Genomic DNA, 12,498 nt, shown 5'->3' with positions numbered 1-12,498 from the left:
ATGTTTTCACTTTGCAACACAGCAGCTACCCTTCCCTGATTTGAGATCGTAGTCTCAGTCCCCCCCTGATCATACCTGATCATTACCAATATATATAAAACATTTTATAGCAAAAAAAGATGTCAAAAGTGCATTGTGATTCTCTCTTATTGGGCCCCCATTCACAAAACCATAAGGATTAAAAAGTGCTTTGAGAATGAACTAATAAACGCCCTTTATAAAGGTTGAACTCTTAAACCTAATCTTACTTTTAAAGACCATGGCTTCACCTGTCCTATTGTTGAGTGCTAAGGCCTATTCTAGTCACGTCTGGGCTGTCATGCCTCTGTGAAGGATCTGCAAATATGAGTTTCATCTTGATTTAAGCAATATAGTGAAGCGGACCAGAACAGGTAATGGATGCTTAACAAGTAACTGAAGTGTAATGACAGCAGACGCACGAAAACGCTGCACCTTCGATTCAGACTCATTTTCCCTGAACGTACACAGATGAATAGCAGTAACAAGACAGACTTTGAAAACCAAGTGTCAAGGACATTTAACACCATCTGCAAACTGCCATTAGATATCTTCTAATTGGTCACATTTGAAGAAGATTTCTGTTTTGCTCATGGGGATATTCATCGTGACAATGACAGAAAACCAGTGTTAACGGTCTGATGTTAACACCCTCATGCAATCAACATATACCCTGTTGGCATGATACACAGCTGTACTTGTATCCCTAACCACTACTCCACACTACTACTGAAGGGCAGCAGTGTGGAGTAGTGGTTAGGGCTCTGGACTCTTGACTGGAGGGTCGTGGGTTCAATCCCGGTGGGGGACACTGCTGCTGTACCCTTGAGCAAGGTACTTTACCTAGATTGCTCCAGTAAAAACCCAACTGTATAAATGGGTAATTGTATGTAAAAATAATGTGATATCTTGTAACAATTGTAAGTCGCCTTGGATAAGGGTGTCTGCTAAGAAGAATGGTTAGGGCTCTGGACTCCTGACCGGAGGGTCGTGGGTTCAATCTTAGGTGGGGGACACTGCTGCTGTACCCTTGAGCAAGGTACTTTACCTAGATTGCTCCAGTAAAACCCAACTGTATAAATGGGTAATTGTATGTAAAAATAATGTGTAAAAAATAATGCAATTGTATGTAAAAATAATGTGATATCTTGTAACAATTGTAAGTTGCCCTGGATAAGGGTATCTGCTAAGAAATAAATAATAATAAGAAGAAGAAATTAATAATAATAATAATAATACTTAAACCCAACATTGCTAAAACAGCAGTCCCTGTTTAAAAAAACCTACTAAAATACACTGTTCGACTATGAAGCAATGTACAATGTCTGAATATAGTAGCTGGTACCTCTGAGTTTAATGAACGACTTCACATTTAGCAAAAGGAAACTACACTGAAGCATGATCACGTTTTATCTTAATAGAAACAAATACAAGTAATCTTTTTTAAACACAAGAGAGCTCAACTCACAAACCAGCAAAAATAACCTTCTATGAAAATCTCAGTAACAGCAAACAGTGATGACTTTATGAATCACTTTAATAATAAAACTGCTGATATAAGAAACCAGATATCATTCCTACTAAACTACTGCAATACATATTATCTAGGGTTGATTGTACTATTCTAAATCTCATTAATAGCTCCCTTTCCTCTGGCATCGTTCCTGACTCATTTAAGGTTGCCGTGGTAAACCACTGCTTAAAAAACCTACTTTGGATCCAGGAGTTCTTAATCATTTTAGGCCCATTTCTAATCTCCTCTTTTTAACAAAAGTATCACAGAGAGTGGTGGCAGCTCAGCTAAACTCATTCCTTGCAGTGCATAATATATATATATGAGAAATTTCAGTCCGGCTTCCTTCCTGGTCACAGTACTGAAACGGCCCTTATCAAAGTGGTAAACAATGTGCTATTATCTTCTGACTCAGGCCTTGCCTCTGTCCTCATCCTTCTAGATCTAAGCGCAGCATTCGACACCATTGACCATCCGATTGTAATTGACTGCCTTGGGAATCTTGTAGGACTGCCAGGTTGCACCCTATCTTGGTTTAAATCCTATCTTTCAAATAGGTTACAATATGTTCAAATTGAGGAGGACTCGTCCTTCTTATCTAGAGTTATGTGTGGCGGCCTGCAGGGCTCTGTTCTTGGACCAGACACAGGGTAAACTTTCACGGCTATGCCGATGACACACAACTGTATCTATCAAAGCTAAGGCCCTGTGTAACGCGATTTCACAGCCTGCGCGGAAATCGTGACATTAGCCCAATGCCGCAATTTTTACAATATTCTTAATAAATAAAGAAAAAATCATAATTATTTGTATTTCATACAAAAAAAACCCACATTAACGAATCGGTACAGCTCTGCTCTGTGCCTGTGTAATATTCGCCATGCACACAGTGCTGTGCAGTGATTATGTCATGTCACTATATGCAATCTAAGCGTGAAATTAAAATACTACACACCGTAAACAAGAAAATGGATGTCTCTAAAAAGGCTAAAAATGTGTCTGCAGCAGATCACATAAAGCAGTATCCAGCAGGAGTTTTACACAGCGATGGAGGCTCTTCTGTACGTCCTGCAACATTACTGTAGATCGCTACCGAAACTCATCTGTTGACAGGCATTTAGATTCAAGTATTCACCAAAAGAGAAAGGTGGAAATCCAGAGCAGTACTGCAACTGCTTTACTTGCAAAGAAACAAAAAACGGAGACTTCCATGTTCCAAAAGTCCATTGAAAACCGTGAAGCACGAAACACATTAAATTTTGACCTGACAGAGGCGTCTGTTTGCGCAAATATCCCTCTTGAAAATTTGGACAACCAAAAGTTACGTAACTTCTTCAGACTGAGTGTAGCAAATGGTGGAGTGATTCCTTCATCAGCCCAGCTGAGACATGAATATTTACTTAAAGTTGCCGAGTGTCACAAGTAGGAGATTATGGAATTGGTAAAACAGTCTGGCTGCTTGTCAGTGGTCACATTGACGAATTGACTGATGCACAAGATCAGTATGGGTTACACATTTTATTTGTTTTGCAAGGCCTAAATGGTGAACATGCATCTGACGTACTAGAACTGAAAGCTGTCCTTGCAGATACACTTTACCTACAGGCTGTTAATTACAACACCGTTTCACAAGCTATTGTAAAGTGCTTGAATAACTATGATGTCAGTGCATTTATCTGTATATTTGCTGTTTTAAAAAAAATAATAATCTGTACACGTAATTTATAACATATTTCCGTGCACATTCTGTGAAATACGATACTTTACCCGTGACACTGCCCTGAATTTTAAAGAAAAGTTCTGCGATTTTCACAGGGCCTTAACCATAACTACCTGTCTCACTGATATTAAGAAATGGATGTCAGTAAATGTTCTACTGTCAAATTCTGATAAAACACAGGTCATAATTTTGGGGGCAAGAAATCAACGAGAGAGGGTACATCAATGTGCCTGTATAATGGACAGCTACCCCATTGAGTGAAAGACAGAAATTAGAAATCTGGGTCATTTTTGATATTGAACTTTCATTTGAATCCCACATTAGGAAAGTAACTAAAGAATATTTTTTTCATCTAAGAAATATTGCTAAATTAAGACGCTTTCTCTCAGCACAGGACGCTGAGAGACTGATGCATGCCTTTTTAACTTCTAGAATAGACTACTGTAATGCCCTATTTTCTGGTATTCCACACTGTTTTGTCCAGATTGCAGCTCGTGCAAAACGCTGCTGCCAGGATCCGAACGAAAACAAGAAAGTTTGACCATATTACACCGGTATTGGCATCCCTACACTGGCTCCCAATACGATACAGGATTGATTTTAAAGTCCTGCTTTTAACCTACAAAGCCTTAAATGGGTTAGCTCCATCCTACCTGAGTGACTTACTGGTCCCATATGTTCCAGGTCAGCTGCTCCGATCCCAGGATGTTGGGAATCTCATCGTTCCAAAAATGTTAAAAATGAACACAGGTGGTAGAGCATTCAGCTGCAGGGCCCCTAAACTGTGGAACGGATTGCCAGCCTCTGTAAGGGAGGCACCAACTATGGCAGCTTTTAAAACTAGGCTGAAAACATATTTTTATAGTCTATCATATACATGATACTACTATTGCCTTTTTACCATATGTTTTATTGTTTTTATTATTTTATCATACTTATGTATTTTATTTTATTTGTTGGTCTGCTTCTTATGCTTACTGCTTTGTATATTTTTTTGTTTTGCCCATGTGAAGTGCTCTGTGGCAAAGGGCACTATATTAGATAAAGATTAACTGATTGATTGATTGATCTTGACGCCCTTAACGGTCAACAATGTTACCATTCAATCTCAAAAGCTCTTACCTCTCCGTATGCTCCTCCTCAACTTCCCGCACAGGTCAATGCGGGGCAACTCTGGGCTCTCCTCTACGGCCCCGGGACTCTGCTCCGGAGAGGAAGGCGCTCGGCTGAGGTCCAGAGGGGCCTTGGCAGGGACAGGTGGGGGCGATGTGGCCGAGTTGTAGGTGGAGGTGGGGCTGCTGGCTGTAGAAGAGGTGGACAAGTCCAGAGCCCCCACCTTGAAGTTCACTGGGGAATTGAGAGAGAGCTTCCTGGTCCTCACGGGGGAAGAGGTCCGGGAGATGGAGAGGGGAGGAGGGGAAGAGACTTTCCGGGACAGGCCAGGGGATTTGACGTCGTTCAGGTGCTCGCCTCGGCTGTTCTGGTTTGTGGCGAAGAATAATTCCAGGGATCTGAGTTGAAATTTGAGATTTGCTTAGCTCTGAGTTTTGAGCTCAGCTCTACACATAACTGTTGTATTTCTTTTTACAGTGATTATTTGTTTACAGAGAGAGAGAAAATTCAAAATCAGCTCTATATCCAAGGAGAATCAGGATCCAACAGGTTACTCAATCACTAGAAATACTTAATAAATAAATAAAATATTTAATAAACTGAAAACTCACTATTTTAAAATTAGCTACAAGCTTTTGGCTTCCTTCTTGAGATAGCATGCTATAAATAGCTAGGTGGACGGACATCAGTCAACCTAATCAACATCACATCTAGCTATTTCTACCATGCTATGTGAAGAAGGCGGTAGCCAAAATGTTGTAGCTAATTATTAAAATAGTGAGTTTTCAGTTTATCAAAAACTTTTAATCTCCATTATACTGGTATAGATAGATAGCTAGATAGCTAGATAGATAGACAGATAGACAGATAGACAGATAGATAGATAGATAGATAGATAGATAGATAGATAGATAGATAGATAGATAGATTTATATTATAAATGGACCAGCACAGATATCCACATATCACACATTGATTATAAAGCTGCACTGATAACACCTAGGATTTTTTTTTTTTCATTTCATGAAAAGAAAGCTGTATCTTGCTGTGCGATCGTGTCTGTCCAAGCACTGGAAAAAATTGCATTTAAAAAAACCAAACACAGTAATTCAGTCCAGCAAAACCAACAACCAGCCCCCCCCCGCCCCCTGACTATATTCAGTTGATCTGCAGCAATGGAAAAGAAGACACAAACGCACAGAAAAGAAATCCTGCTATCCAGCAGTGTGTCTGCATCAGTGATGGATCAGAGGAAACAGTCCTTCTCACTGACAAACAGGGCGAGCAATAAGGGCAAGTTAAATGTCAGAATGTTAATAACATACGCATCTCAACACAGCTGTGAATTCAAAAAAAGTGAATCAGCATGATGTAGACCAGCAGTATGGAAAGCAGAATATAGAAAAAGAAATGGCAAGGAATAGTTTAAAAAGACCTGGATGTCATTAGGTAAGCAAATTAGGGTTGAGCATCATGGCTGAAGCTTGGTATGTTCACAAGATACATGTACAAATGTAAACGTGACATACAGACATGTACGAGCGTCTCCAATCTATCTCCATACCAGCTGGATCTCATCCCCTACGGGTATATTTATAGTGCTAGAAACATGCATGTGGAAGGGTGAACTCTATGCTGACAATGGACTGGGGGATTCACTTGAACCTGAAGGTACTGTATACATATCAATGCAGAAACAAGAACATGGGAGTTAGATTACAAATACAAGCTGAAGAAAGGCGGTTCAACATTAACAAGACAAGCAGCATGAGGTTCTAAGAATGATCCTGGTTCAGGAGAGCTACAGTACAGTATATGCAATAGCTCTTGGATAGGGAAATTAAACAGGTGAAAGAAACCAGGTAAGCACTAAGCAGTATTTCGAGATCTCCAGGAAGAGTCTGCAGAAGGGGTTAGATATGCACCAAGAAGGCAGGAGTCCATATCCTACTACAGTGGGCAGGGAAGCGCTAGCTGGAGAGGAGTAAAAGAAGGAGGACACAAATCGGAGAGAGTTACTTTGACTGATCCCGGGAAAGCCTTGCAATCTTCAAGCTATGGTCTGGGCAGATGGATGTTACAGACAATCGGTCAGATGAGCGGCAGTGTCCTCTGTGACATGAGGGAGAAGGAGACAACAACAACAGGGCTGTGTGAGGTTGCTTGCTTGACCAAGAGTGTTCAGAACTGAGTCAGAGCTGCAGAGCTTGGGGAGGAGCAGAAGAGGCAGATCCAGATAGTGTGAAGCACATAGCCTGGAGAGAGCAGGAGAGCAGGTATATGCACAGGGAATGGGATGCAGAAAGCTGTGTCAGAAATGGTAAAGCACGTACTGTACATTTTTGCAATAAAGAACAAGCAGTGATACAGTTGTACTGCATAGCATACAGTGCACTCTGCAATTAGCAGCCTTTCAAGCCAGCAATTACATGGACAATTCAAAATTGGATACATTTAATGTCACACAAATTACAGGGGGTTTACTGCTATTAAGACTATTATTATTAGGTTTGTGCACTTAGATTTCTTCTTGGATTTTCCCAGTAATTCCCCTTAAAGTTGTTAGATATTAATTAAAATGTTATAAAACCTCTTAAAAACATGTCATTACACAACACAAAACAAAGTTTTCCCTTGTTTGCCCTTGCCTGCACAATTATTGATTTACACTTTTTTAAAGAGGTTTTATTCCATTTCAATTTACATAAAACAACTTAAAATAGGTTAAAGGGAATGACTCTGAATATCCGAGTATCTGCACACCCAGAGTAATGCATACAGATTTTAACCAGCTACCCAATCCCCTAAGGCAACACTGGCGGGTGAGCCTGGTGTACCTGATGGGGATGGAGGTGAAGGGCTTCTTGTAGATATCTGCCAGCTTCTCCATGACAACGGCGGCCGTGGTGAAGATGCGGTAGGTGTGCAGGAAGGTGTTGAGGAAGTCGATGGAAAGGAAGCGCAGGTCTGTCAGCCTCTCCAGCAGCCTCTCCACGCTGGCATAGCGGATTTGAGGAACCTTGCAGGAGTTGAGCGTCTTGCTGAAGCAAATGTCAACATCGTCTTTATGGAGACGAGCATCGGATCTAATGAAGAGCACAAGCGGTGGCTTAACTGGCATGGAGCGGGCCCTAGGCGCTTGAGGGTTAGCAGACAACATGTCAACATACAGGGGCTTGTCTGACAGGAGGGGAAGGGGGTTGGAGGGGGGTGATAGGTCAAGACAGTGATACAGTAATAGGAAAAGGTAGTGAGGTATTTTACTACTTATTTAGAAATTAAGGGGTAGATGTACTAAGATGGGCCAGTCGCAGTGCAAACATACCGCAGTTTGCATTTTCGTTATGACAATTCGCAAAGTGCACATTTTGTCGTATGTACTAAGAAATAATATGTTAATGAAGAGAGCCGCAATATACTAATTGAAATAGTATTTATGTCATCTTAGCGAGATCTCTAGCGAGAGTTGTGCGACATTTGTTTCAAATGAAATAGCGGCAGCTGAGTTGTGGTTTGCTGCAGCAGAGGGTGCCCGAAGGATAATGTCTATACATGCAATGATGCAAGAATCAAAATAACATTGTTTTTGTTAAATGTAAACGACCTCTGTACAATGCATTCTGTTCCGTCTTCATTTTACCTATTTTAATACTGTTATATATATATATATATATATATATATATATATATATATATATATATATATATATATATATATATACACAGTGCCTTGCATAAGTATTCACCCCCCCTTGGACTTGTACACATTTTGTAGTGTTAAAAAAAATCCCAGTTTAATTGGGATTTTTACCATTTGATTTACACAACATACTTAACACTTTGAAGGTGCAAAATATTTTTTTTTATTGTGACACAAAAGTTAATCAAACATAAAAAAAGACATTTGTTGGTTGCATAAGTATTCACCCCCCTGAGTCAATACTTGGTAGAAGCACCTTTGGCAGCAATTACAGTTGTGAGTCTTTTTAGGTAAGTCTCTACCAGCTTTGCACATCTGGATCCTGCAATTTTTGCCCATTCTTCTTGGCAAAATTGCTCAAGCTCTGTCAAGTTGGATGGGGACCGTTGGTGAACAGCAATTTTCAAGTCTTGCCACAGATTCTCAATTGGATTGAGGTCTGGGCTTTGACTGGGCCATTCTAAGACATTCAGGTTCTTGTTTTTAAACCACTCCAGTGTAGCTTTGGCAGTGTGTTTAGGGTCATTGTCCTGCTGGAAGGTGAACCTCTGCCCCAGTCCCAGGTCTCTTGCAGACTGAAACAGGTTTTCCTCTAGAATTTCCCTGTATTTGGCTCCATCCATCTTGCCCTCAATCCTGACCAGTTTCCCAGTCCCTGCCGATGAAAAGCATCCCCATAACATGATGCTGCCACTACCATGCTTCACCGTGGGGATGGTGTTCTCAGAGTGATGAGCAGTGTTGGCTTTGCGGCACACATAGCGTTTTGCGCTAAGGCCAAAAAGTTCAATTTTGGTCTCATCAGACCAGAGAACCTTTTTCCACATGTTAGCTGTGTCTCCCACATGCCTTTTGGCAAAATCCAAACGTGATTTGATATGGGTTTTTTTCAGCAATGGCTTTCTTCTCGCCACTCTTCCATAAAGCCCAGCTTTGTGGAGCGTCCGGGTTATAGTTGTCCCATGGACGGTTTCTCCCATCTCAGCTGTGGATCTCTCCAGTTCCTTCAGAGTTACCATTGGCCTCTTGGTTGCTTCTCTGACTAATGCCCACCTTACCTGGTCACTGAGTTTTGGTGGACGGCCTTCTCTAGGCAGAGTCGCGGTTGTGCCATATTCTTTCAATTTTTTAATAATGGATTTAATGGTGCTCCGGGGGATGTTCAAAGTTTGGGATATTTTTTTTATAACCCAACCCTGATTGGTGCTTCTCCAGAACTATATCCCGGACTTGTTTTGATAGCTCCTTGGTCTTCATGATGCTGTTTGTTTAGATATGCTCTCTAACAAACTCTGGGGCCTTCCAGAAACAGGTGTATTTAATCTGAGATCATGTGACACTTTAATTGCACACAGGTGGACTCCATTCGATTAATTATGTGACTTCTGAAGGCAATTGGTTGCACCAGAGCTTATTTAGGGGTGTCGCAGCAAAGAGGGTGAATACTTATCTAATGAAGACTTTTCAGTTTTTTATTTGTTAATAATTTTGAAAAATATGTAGATTTTCTTCCCCACTTCGACAATATGAACTATTTTGTGTAGATCAGTGACAAAAAATCCTAATTAAATCCATTTTAATTCCAGGTTGTAACACTACAAAATGTGGAAAAGTCCAAGGGGGGTGAATACTTATGCAAGGCACTGTATATATATAATGAAAGACAGTTTAATCCCATCAGATTCTATGTAAAAATAGAAATCTGTACAGTACGCCTATACAGTGTACAGTACAGTAGTAAAATCAAATACCCAGCACATTTTACTTTAGCCTACTGGTAACACAAAATAAATCATGCTGCCGCATTGTACACATTGGTGTACAATGCGAATAAAAGATTATTTTAAATTGAAAGTGAATGATTTTAGTTTTTTTAAATTTTATTTTAATTATTATTATTTTTAACTTGGTCTACTTAATAGCCTAGACAATTAACACACAATAGATCATGGTCCTATACAGATGCTCAGAATGAGCTGGAGGGGTTAGTGGCACATGTGTGCAGTCTATTGCTCCCAAAACACTGGGAAACCCAGAAATGTCATAAAACGGGCTTTCAAAAGTTCTTAACAAATTGGTGCAATTGTAAGTGTCGCAATTGTCGGCAGCTTTAGTGCATCTCATTATAATATTTGTGAACCCTCATTTGCACTATCTCCGCCACCTTTTTGCAAATTTATGCAGGAACGCCCACAATTACACATTCATCTAAGGTTGAACCGCAAAGAAAAACTGCTGCTGCAATGCATTCCCTAAAAGTCGCTAACAGCATTGCGCTTGTTTAGTACATTTCACCCAAGACTTCCGACTCGTTTGCAGCTGGTTTGCGACTATTGTGACAGGCACAACACTTTAGTACATCTACCCCTAAGTTGGTAAAGACCCAGCGGGTATTATATGTTTTTCACACTCAGTGAGGAGCTACGTGTAGGAGAATGAGGGCTTGGACTATTGGGCTGGCCATAGACAGACTGGTGTGTAAGTCACTCAGATCTAATGTATCCAGTAATTTCACTAGGGCCTGTCTAGTAAACGTTTGGATGTCAAGGTTTAAAAAAAAAAAAAGGTACTCAAGTATGGAAATTATATTTAAAATATCAACAAACACCACAAAACAAGCGAAAATAACTTTTTACAATAAGAGAAAAAAAACTATTATTATTATTAGTAGTAGTAGTAGTAGTAGTAATAGCAGTGTATTATATTATCATTAGACTTATTAGCAGTAATATTATTATATGACAAGTAGTATTAAAAAATGCAGTACAGTTTGCACAAACACGCGTCATGAAGAGTGGACTAACCAACAGCAGCCTGTTGCGGGGCTTGCTGACTGATCTTCTAATCCAATTAAAAACCAGAACCTAAAAACAAGGCAAGACTGAAACCCTTGTTCTATACTGCAATAGCTATAAACAGAGGGTGCATGTTAAGTCTCTCCCTTCATCTCTGATTGTATCCACTTTACCCCCCTGAACAACCTTTCCTGCAGTTATCTCTTTATGACGGCATTGGCAGGTTAAATGAATGCGACTTACTTGATCATGTGAGGCACAGTGACTTTGGAGTTTTCTTCAAACACGCTGGTCATCAAGCCATTGCAGCGTATGTTGTCAATGCACTGCAACAACACCAGAGTCTGGGGTCAGTACGGGTTCACAGCACCGACCCACATCCTGTATCACACTAGAACTGGGGGGTCTTCACGGAACTTCAGCTACAGAAAGGTTCCACTGCACGAGGCTGCCATGCTCAGCTGCATGATGGGATGCCTCCTAGTAATCATTTGCTCTGTCAGTAAAGCTTACTGCACTATTGTTCCGTCCTCCTGGGTTTATAATCAGGGACGATGCACTTTTGTGTATTAATTTCATTAACATCAAGGTTCATTACGTTATACTAACTTACAGTAAAAATAGAAGGGCAGTGTTAGTTGATATTAATAAGGTGCTTAAGAATGTGTGTGATTCACAAAGATTTGACTTCAAAGCCTAATTCAGAAGTTCAGGGAAACCCACCACAACACATACATTTGATTTCATTTTTACTGATGATTATAACAGCACAAAATATGTATTGTCTCAAACCTACTTGGTTTGAGGGCCCCAGATAGCCAAGTGGACGAGGCAGTAGACCCCCCCATAACAGATTGCAGAGGCTAAGGGGTAGCTATAAGGGTGGGAGGTGGTAGGATGCGATGAGTGGGGAGATACTTGCTTATTTATATCTTTTTAAATTAGCAAGAAAAAGTAAAGCTTAATTACCATTCCTGCTACCATGAAAGAGAAGACGAACTGAGTTTGCTTACAAAAATTAGGGTGTGAAATAAAATCTCAAAAACAAGAAACTGTACAAGTCAAATAAACTGAGTGTGTTTGCAGTGAGAAATCAAAATGAAAACTTCCCCTTGGTTCATGAACCAAAGTGAAAAGTACATTTGATCAAAACCTCTCTTGTTTATTACAAAACCCCTTTTGTCAACTCTCAAAAAACTCACCTAACTTAATAATTATTATAATTATTATAATTATTATTATTGCAATAACTTTTGCAAAATATAATTTTCAAATGAACCACATCCGAAGGTTTAAATACCACAACACAGAACCATTTCAAGTTCTACAATGAACCATTTGTTCCAACAGCATATGGTTTATTTTTTTTATTCTGTAGCACTGCTGTCAAAAATCCTATAACTCCCTTGACGATAAACATGGGACGCCATGCCTTATTCACGCAGCTGGGTTGGCTGAAGTTTCAACTCCACTGGCAGATCATCCTGTAGATTTACTGTATTATTTATGTCTGTAGATTTGTAGGAATGGTAAATCAGTCTCTTGGTTTGTATCTCTGTGCATTAGGAATGAGACAGCCCTGTGTCTAGATTGCTGTATCCAGGTTCAATTCAGAGTACATCTAGTGACTCAGCTCCCC

The 12,498-nt window shown here is 40.1% G+C and overlaps 1 protein-coding gene across 11 annotated transcripts in view; it reads right to left on the bottom strand.

The window, feature by feature from the left end:
• The window catches only part of LOC117403791 (ras-specific guanine nucleotide-releasing factor 2), an 88,560-nt gene that overhangs the window by 23,783 nt on the left and 52,279 nt on the right, over positions 1–12,498 (bottom strand). For 8 of the 11 annotated variants that reach the window (XM_058986644.1, XM_058986661.1, XM_058986665.1 and 5 more), the window contains exons 13-16: positions 11,103–11,185; positions 7,202–7,450; positions 6,384–6,476; positions 4,374–4,762 (exon numbers count right to left, since the gene is read on the bottom strand). In XM_058986644.1, the coding sequence (XP_058842627.1) occupies positions 4,374–4,762; positions 6,384–6,476; positions 7,202–7,450; positions 11,103–11,185 (814 nt within the window). The remainder of the gene's footprint in view (positions 1–4,373; positions 4,763–6,383; positions 6,477–7,201; positions 7,451–11,102; positions 11,186–12,498) is intronic. The other 3 variants (XM_058986691.1, XM_058986707.1, XM_058986682.1) reach the window with 2 other exon arrangements.

Source organism: Acipenser ruthenus, chromosome 2 (genome assembly GCF_902713425.1).
Source record: "Acipenser ruthenus chromosome 2, fAciRut3.2 maternal haplotype, whole genome shotgun sequence".
NCBI classification, from domain to species: Eukaryota; Metazoa; Chordata; class Actinopteri; order Acipenseriformes; family Acipenseridae; genus Acipenser; species Acipenser ruthenus.
This window is presented reverse-complemented; position numbering and strand designations above follow the sequence as displayed.